Here is a 9,315-nt window from a genome sequence, read left to right on the forward strand (position 1 = left end):
CTCGCCCGAAAACCTGAAGGTCCGACGCGCGCCTCGACCATCGCATTTGATATCCTTTCTAGCCTTTTTCAGATTGCCAAGCAATTTTATTTGCAGGAGATAAGTTGAATTTGGATTCATCCTATAAAAGCAAAAGAAACATAATCATGAGTACTAGGTATGCGATGTGTAAACATATTGTCCAAGATCTGTTAACATACTTGTTTTATATGAACCTATTTTTCTTTTCTTTTTTCCAGAGCAGATTTGGCAACAAATGTCCATCTCTAAGTATTGAGAATCTAATATGTTGCATTTTGACAAATCTAGAGAAGAGAGATGCAACAAATATGTTGCATTTTGGATCCATCTTTAAATAATCTGTTCCTTCTAGCGAAATATGGTGCAACACACATAACCTTTTGGATCCATCTCCTGGTAGTAAATATTCAAATCTAAAGAAGAGATGACTCACCCTTCTAACCAAGCCAATGTAGTGCCTATCACAACACCACCTCGACCATCCTACATTGATTTGCCGCCCTCCGCCTCCCCACCATGACTGCCCGGTGCAATGCTGTCGCCATCCTTCAGTTATGGAAGGCCATCCTCCGGCGCCACACCTTGACCTCGCAAGGCTAAGACCTCCGGGCCGCCACTTTTCCTTGCACAACGCCGCCTTGCCCATCTTCTTGGCCGTCCTCCGCCTCCCCACAATGGACGCCCTTCATCTCCTCACCATGACCAGCCGGTGCAGCACCGTGGCCCTCCTCCACCGTGCCTTCCACCCCGCCTTCCGTACCAGCATCAGCCGCACCCTCCTCCATATGCTGCTCTCCCAGCGTCGCGCCGCTGATGTGTGCCTCGTGCCATGCATGTAGGGTTGGGGATTGGGGGGGGGGGGGGGAATCTGGATCGGGAGAGAAGGGGGATCGGGAGAAAACATGAGCGGTTCTATGAAAAAAGACTTTTTTGGCGTTTTTTCCAGCGTGCAAAGGCAGGGGCAAATAGTTGTGGTGTCAAAAAGGGGGAAATGGAATTTCTAAGGCCAAATAGGAAATCAGATTTTAAGAAAGGGTCGAATAAGGAATTCTCTCTATCTTCAATAGCTTTGGCTATTCCCAACCCTCCCCAATTAAACATTGTAAGACTGGTATTTCACTATTTGGGACACCGTGGTCTCTCGGAATGCGCCGAACGTTATTAAAAAAGCTGCAACAACTTTCTCTCAAGAGAAAAGAGAGTTTGGCTATCTCCTGACTTGCAGCCTTGCATGGTTTAGGCTTGCAACATGTCCATGTAACCCCTGTTTGACTGGACCTGTGAAGCATGAGCTGAGAATGCCAATTCTAGTATAGATCATACATAAAGATGTCACGATACAAATTCAAGTACGGATAATTAAGCATTACTTAAGTGAATCTAGTTTCGTCATCCACTTGCTTGAACGATTTAAGGCAAAACTTTTCAGAGTACAAATATCATGAATTATACTTAAAGTAAGAATTGAGCAAAGAAATGTAGTCTGTTCGTCCACTTGGACGATACGATGAAAAAAGTTCACCAAGAAAAAAACTCCGCCTCCATAGCTGCACATGGATCCTATTGTGGCCTGAGAGTCACAACCACAGTGGTTATGGCACGTTGAAGCAACACCTTGGGCACAAGGAACATGAAGTCCTTGGGCATTCCATCATACAGATTAGTGTTCCTCGTTTCGAACTCGGCAGCCTGAGCGTAGCCCGTTTCATTGCAATATATTGATAGCTTGCACTTGAACTTGGATCCAGTAATGTGAGGCTGAACACAGCAAATTGAGATGACACCGCCGGCGGACTCCATTTCCACTTCGAGCATGAAGACGTGCCCATCCTCGCCCACAAGAATGAGTGAATCAGGAGCATCGCCATGGATGCGGACCCCAAACGCCTCGTTGTATATAAATTTCGTGCTGGGCGCCCTGTGCACGCGTGAGAAATGCTCCAGGAGCATTGCAGTTGGCCCTTTGAAGCTGCAGTCGGTTACCGGGCAGAAGCATGGCACGTGCGGGCAATCTTTCTCATGCTCATCTTTCTGGTAGTGTGTTATCCTTGCAGTGCATCCGTGTTCGCTGTTGGAACAAGCAAGTTGGATTGATTCAACCACATCTTCTAGCCGGTGGCAGCGATTGTAGACTGTGGGAAGGGAGCAGAAGCAACACTTGTCTGGGAGCTTGTCACGGCAAGATGAACATATGGTATGGCCCATGGTGCACTGAGGAACAGAAAAAAAATCAGTACATAAGATAAGAATCAGTAAATATACTACAATAACTTTGGCAGAATAAAATACATGCTATGAACAACACAGCAACAACATAGGAATCAGTACGCATGATATGCTATTTTCACGCACTAAGTTCACTCCTAGGAATAACAGGAACAACATACCAATCAGCATAGGAACGGAGATACACCAGCCGCTCTCTTCTTAAAATAGTATATACCGTGGTATAGTACTACAGTATATCAATTAATCAGCATTGCTTCGTTGAATATACTTCCTCCGTACCTAAATATAAGTCTTTTAAGATATTTCACTAGGTGTCTACATACGGAGCAAAATGAGTGAATCTATATCCTAAAATATGTCTATATACATTCGTATGTAGTCCATTAGTAAAACTCTTAGAAAGACTTATATTTAGAAATGGAGGGAGTACTCTTTATAACACTAAACTCCTCAGTTTTGAAGAGCCTACATTTAATTGAGGTCTCTAATTAAAATCCGGTCACCCGATTTAATTAATTGAGGAGATGGAATTGAGTCACTCATTTATCTATGTACTTCCTATGTTCATATAATTCTTTTAGACATTCCAACATGGACTACATACTAAGCAAAATTAGTGAATCTACATTCTAAAATACGTTTATATACATTCGTGCGTAATCCATATAAAATCTCTAAAAAACTTATATTTAAAAATGAAGGGAGTAATACATTATTCTCCCTAAGTTTAGGGGCAGCTTAATAAAGTTTGGTCTTCAATGTAAAATCTGGCCACTCGATTTTAGCCAGGTCAACAATTTCTTAATGAGCCCTCTCATTCTTTCTTTAATTAGCTACACTTCATAATTTTGAAGCTCTTCCATTTGATTAAGGTATTCAATTTTGTATTTTGTTCATATTTTGCCCATGTAAGCAGTTTTTACAAATCAATTGACAAAAACCGCCATATAAAAAACATATCAATCCTATGCGCCCACTCGGCACCTCGAAAAAAGAAGCGCAAGCATGGGATGTTGTAACACAAATATAATACATGCAAGCATCGATGTAGTATTTTTTTCACATAAGTATGAGTTGATTAGCAAATAACCTACAATCACACCGCAAAAGGTCTACCAAAAAAACTACATTATAAATAAAAATAAAGCACACTCCATCATTTCTCCAACTCGCTAAATGAAATACTCCGTCGGTTCCAAAATATAAGGTATGTTATTTTTTTCAAAATATATTTTTTAACATTGACCAAGTTTAGAGTCAAAAATATTGACATCCACAATATTAAATAAATTAAATATGAAAATTCATATCATGATGAATCGAATGAGACGGATTTGATATTATCAATATTGATATATATATGTCTCTACAAATTTAATCAAACTTACAGATATTTCACATTAAAAAAAATGCATCTAATATTTTGATATAAGGGAAGTGAAGGCATTATGAAAACCAATAATACCAACAGCACATCAAAACACGTCGAATTCTTCTAGTGTATACCGTAGTATATACTCCCTGCACCCCACAATATAAGACACTTTTGCAAGCTAAAACAGCTTGCAGAAACATCCTATATTGTTTATGGAGGGAGTACTAGAATTGTGATATATACACTCTTATAATTTTTTATAGAGGAAGTATATATGTAGTTTGTGTTTCTCCACAGTGATGGTACATATGTCTAGCTTGCATAAGGTACACGGACTTCCCCTATTATATAGCATAATTTTCTATAAGTATAATTAAATGGTGCGCATCTTCAATCTTCATTACCATCTGAATCCGTTCCACTTCGCTAGGTTACAAAAAAGTTGAGTGGAAAACTCTCGCAGTTAGGCATCTCCACACGAGAACGAACTGAATGACATTACAATGGAATGAATTCATACATGGACGGAGGGCAACATAGATATATAGCAGAAAATGCAAGGATCAATTTGGACTATAATGTCTTCATCTGATGTCCTTCACAGATGTCAACTACTCCTTCTGTCCGAAATTACCCGTCGCCCAAATTGATACAAATGGATGTACCTTGAAATAAAATACATCTAGATATATTCATTCTTATGACAGACGAAGGGAGTATAAAATTACAAGTCGAAAACGTGCAATTTAATAATCACCCATCCTACAGTTTGGCGACAAAATTAAACTAGGCACCAGACGCGTTGCTAGTTGTTAGCTCAGACCCGACGCAAAGTACTTTCCGACGACGGCAACGACGGACAAGGAACAACGAACAACGAAGCGAAGCACTGTAGTATTCTCGATTGATCGAAGCGGGCAAAAAGGAGATGGCAAAACTACTCGGCTATAATGACAACTGTAAGAGTACCTCAGCCGTAGCATATTTCATTGATGGAAGTATAGTAAGATGGCTATCACAGAAGCAAAAAGTGATGACATCGACTTCAGGAGAAGCAGAGTGTCAAGATGTGTGGCTAGGGAGGCTACACGGTGATCTCATGGATGGAGATCCAGAACAAGTGGTGTTCAATGTTGATAATGAGTGTATATTTTTTCTACGCGAGGATCTAGTACGGCGTGGCAGGAACAAGCAAATTGAGACAATGTATCACTATATAAAGGACTGTTTAAAAGAAGAGAAGACCAAGGTCAACTACAATCGCACTCATGATCAGGTAGCGGACATCCTAACCAACACACTATGGATAGGGAGAAGATCATAGAAATGTGTTAGGAAATAAGACCGTGGCGATGAACTCGGCGCGGCCGGAGCGTGTATGGGCACGCACCAGACGCGTCGGGTGCACCGGGTACACGGTGTAGGCGTGCGTGTGTAGGTGTGTGTGGTGCACGGGGTGCACGGGTGCGCGCGCATCATACGCAGGGGTGCAGGAGGAGGCCGTTGGCGAGCTGTGCGGCGATCTGGTGCATGACCGTTGGAGCTGGGCGCGAGCTGCGCCGGGAGCGCGTCGTGGAGGAGAGCGCGGCGAGCGGATCATGGGCGTGAGTGGGCAGGGAGTGAGGGTTCGTGCCCGGTCACTGGCCCTGGGTATAAAGCCTCACGGCGACGTTGTAATGGCACGGGACATCGAGTTCGAGCTCGAGGAAATACAGGGAGGCGTTCGAGCGCCGGGCAAACCCTAAGTCTACCCCGTCTACCCCTCCCTTCTTCTTCCTGTGTTCGTCGGATCGAGTAGCAGCGAGCACCAGCACGTAGAGGAGAGCACGCCGGGTAGGGTAGACACTGTCATTTGGTACCAGAGCCACGGTTTCGGTGGTGATCGGCGGCGGCCATGAAGTCGGTGGTGCCGCACGGCGGAGGCGGGGCTGGAGTGGCAGCGGCAGTGGCTGGAGTGGTGACGGTGCACCTGCCACCATTGACGACGACGAGCTACACGTCGTGAGCCATCAAGGCCGAGGCCATACTCGACGCCCACGCGCTGTGGAGTGCGGTGGCTCCGGCGGACGGCGAGGAGGTCAACGCCAACAAGAGCAAGCTGGCGCGCGCGGCGATGCTTGCGGCGTTGCCGGAGGATCTTCTGATGCAGGTCGCGACGAAGACGACGGCGAAGGAGGTGTGGGACTCCCTCAAATTCCGATTCGTCGGGGCAAGCCGAGTGCGGACGGCGCGGTTGGCGACGCTCCGGGGCGAGTTCGACCGCATGCAGATGGACGACGCCGACGACCTTGACGAGTACGCCGGGAAGGTGAGCAGCATGGCGACGAAGTACGCCGGACTCGGCTCGTCGCTTGACGACGCGGCGATGGTCAAAAAGCTGCTCGACACCGTGCCGGACAGGCTGTACGCCGCGGTGGCCGGCATCGAGCAGTTTTGTGACGTCGATGACATGCCCTTCGAGGAGGCTGTCGGGCGTCTGAAGGCGTTTGAGGAGAGGACGCGTCGACGTGCTAGGAGCGGCGGCGAGCGCGCGGGCGAACAGCTCATGCTGACGGAGGCGCAGTGGCAGGCGAGGCAGCGACGTCACGGAGGAGGCGGCTACAACGACGACGGCGCGACGAGCACGGCGTCGGGCGGCAGGAACAAGCGGCGCGGGCGCTGCTACTACTGCAACGAGCGCGGCCATTTCAAGCGGGAGTGCCCGCAGCGGAAGAAAGCGGCGGCGCCGGAGCGAGCACTGATGGGGAAGATCGACGTCGAGGAAGCCGGGCTTCTCTAGGCCACGGTCTCGGGGGTGATTGTTAGGAAATAAGACCGTGGCGATGAACTCGGCGCGGCCGGAGCGTGTATGGGCACGCACCAGACGCACCGGGTACACGGTGTAGGCGTGCGTGTGTAGGTGTGTGTGGTGCACGGGGTGCACGGGTGCGCGCACCATACGCAGGGGTGCAGGAGGAGGCCGTTGGCGAGCTGTGCGGCGATCTGGTGCATGACCGTTGGAGCTGGGCGCGAGCTGCGCGCGGGAGCGCGTCGTGGCGGAGAGCGCGGCGAGCGGATCATGGGCGCGAGTGGGCAGGGAGTGAGGGTTCGTGCCCGGTCACTGGCCCTGGGTATAAAGCCTCACGGCGACGTTGTAATGGCACGGGACATCGAGTTCGAGCTCGAGGAAATACAGGGAGGCGTTCGAGCGCCGGGCAAACCCTAAGTCTACCCCGTCTACCCCTCCCTTCTTCTTCCTGTGTTCGTCGGATCGAGTAGCAGCGAGCACCAGCACGTAGAGGAGAGCACGCCGGGTAGGGTAGACACTGTCAAAATGCATAGAAGGATTGGTGTCACAGTGTAATGTAATGACGTTGTGTTTAAGGGGAAGGTGATTGTTATGAATAACCACGACCTGATTCATGACCGGCTCGTGTACGTAGAATCACCTATAGCTGTAGGATTAGAGTATGTATTTTTATTCAAGTATGTATTAGAATAGGATAGCTTACACAGTCCTAGCTGCTACATATATGTAGTATACCCCTTGTAATCTAATCCTGCCGCCATCAATCCAGCAAGTACAATCCAGCTAGTCGACTCGTTCAATCAAGATCGATCAGCCTGCTGTTCTGTATTGTGCTGGTGAGGCCGGTGTACGTACATGCGATGTACGCAGCTATTATGGCTAGCTTCGATCAATCAAGAATAATTCTGTGCTTCGTTTCGTTGTTCGTTGTCCCTTGTCCGTTGTTGCCGTCATCGAAAAATACTTGGCGTCAGGTTCGTTGTCCCTTGTCCGTTGTTGCTGTCATCGGAAAATACTTGGCGTCAGGTCTTGTCCAACACTAATTACCCATCACCAAACCATTTTTATTAGAAATTTGGAGTAATGTGTTCATTTAATGTGATGTCGTTTTGATTTCAGAGATCCAACCTTGATTTGCTATTTTGCAACTACAAAATTACAAAGTCCAAAAGCATGCAATAAGGTGTTGGAACTAAGCGCCGCTGTGAGGGGGCGGCGCTAACATTACGTAATCGCCTACAGTCTGGCGACAAAATTAAACTAGACACAAGATGCATTGTAATATACTACTCCCTTCGTCTCAAAATAAGTGTCTTAAGCTTAGTACAAATTTGTATTAGAGCTAGTACAAAGTTGAGACAGTTATTTTGAAACGGAGGGAGTACTTTCTTTATTCCTAAATATAAGACATTTTAGAAATTACACAATAAACTAGATACGGATGTATGTGTCATATTTTAGGATGTAGATTCCCTCATTTTGTTCCGTATCTAATATATAATGAAAATCTTTAAAAGATCTTATATTTAGGAACGGAGAGAGTAGTATAATTGTAAACGAATCTAAAAATGAACAGATTTCAAAATATTACTCCCTCCGTCCCAAAATAACTATCTTAAGCTTAGTACAAATTTATACTAGAGCTAGTATAAAGTTGAGACACTTATTTTGGGACGGAGGAAGTATAAGACACCCAGATCGTCTCCCAGTAGCTCGTAGGATTTGAGTAGATCAGCAGAGATCAAGCACAGGGGATACCTGAAAAATGGGAGGGCGCAGGGGGTGCCAGCAGATGAGGCAGTCGAGGTTGTCCGCGTCTCCCGCCGCGACCTTCCTCCTCTCGCTGACGCCGCTGCGACCTTCCCCTGCTGCCGCTTTTCCATCGCTTCCTCACTTCCTTTCACAGGACGGAGCGGCGACCGTGCGGCCGCCGGATCTCAGACGCAGAGGCTTCTTGTTGCACAGTGGCGGCGAGTCGTCTCTCCCTGCTGCTGGCCGCCGCCCTCTTAATTTATTCTGTTTCCTTTCTGGCCCGGTGGCGGCGATTCTGAAATTTCGAGCCAAAACTGGAAAGAAACGCGAGACAGCTTAGAAGGTGGGCGGAGGAACGGAATAGTTCAAAAGAAAATGTCCTAAAAAAATAGTTCAAAAGAAAAAGAAAGTAGCGTACACACAACTACATTAATATACCACGTGCTAAAACATTAACATAATAGCGGCCAGAAGTAAAGTTCAACGATTTCTACAACAAACTTCAAATTAGAACGACATAAAAAAAGCCACTCGCCGCCGTTGTCATCAGTTATCGGTACTGTCGTCGTCCTCGTCATCAGTCAGGACGATGTAGGGCGGAGACTGCCACAAATGGGCCGGCGGCCCCTACCAGGCCGGAGGTGCGGCCGGAGGCGCCCGCGTTGAAACATGCACCACCTTTTCCCGTGGCGGGGACGGTGACCAGGCCTTGTCGTGCATGCGCTCAGGTGTGCACGGGAAGGTCTTCGTCCACGACCACCTCTGGTCAACCAGCGTGGGGATCCATGACATGGTATCCTCCTCCTCTTGCTGCTGCACGCCCTTCATAGCCTCGTCCTTCACCGCGGCATCATACTCTAGGATGGCGACGCCGCCATCCGCGGAGAGGGCTACCATGTCTTCAAGGACCTCCCACTGGGCCTTGTCGTGGGTGCTCATAGAGTCCTCTATGACCCTCCTGACCAGCTCCTCCTCCTCGGCTGTTAATACTTGTGGTCTGCGTTGGGTTAGCATAAGGTCTAAACTTATCACATGCGAAAACTACCGCTAAAAACTTCTTTTCAGTAGCAACATAATTTCTTTGAGCTGTGTCTAGGGTATTTTTAGCATAGTGAATAACATTCAATTTCTTGTCTACTATTTTCCCTAG

The 9,315-nt window shown here is 47.2% G+C and overlaps 1 protein-coding gene across 1 annotated transcript; it reads right to left on the reverse strand.

The window, feature by feature from the left end:
• Window positions 1-1,581: 1,581 nt before the first annotated feature.
• Window positions 1,582-5,225, reverse strand: LOC123441292 (E3 ubiquitin-protein ligase SINA-like 3). Its single transcript, XM_045117775.1, has 4 exons — window positions 4,971-5,225; window positions 3,765-3,803; window positions 2,465-2,473; window positions 1,582-2,232 (listed from the first exon to the last, which is right to left on the reverse strand). Exons 1-4 carry the CDS (start codon window positions 5,223-5,225, stop codon window positions 1,582-1,584), a joined length of 954 nt encoding a protein of 317 aa, XP_044973710.1.
• Between the last annotated feature and the right edge of the window lie 4,090 nt (window positions 5,226-9,315).

The sequence above is a fragment of the Hordeum vulgare genome, chromosome 3H (assembly GCF_904849725.1).
Source record: "Hordeum vulgare subsp. vulgare chromosome 3H, MorexV3_pseudomolecules_assembly, whole genome shotgun sequence".
NCBI lineage: Eukaryota > Viridiplantae > Streptophyta > Magnoliopsida > Poales > Poaceae > Hordeum > Hordeum vulgare.

Bases quoted from the DNA above. Each gene is read 5' to 3' on its own strand.
- LOC123441292 (XM_045117775.1), bottom strand. From the start codon at position 5,225: ATGATCCGCTCGCCGCGCTCTCCTCCACGACGCGCTCCCGGCGCAGCT. The intron at 3,804-4,970 runs GTCTTATTTCCT...AAGCTGTTTTAG, and splicing joins GCGCCGAGTTCATCGCCACG to CTTGCAAAAGTGTCTTATAT.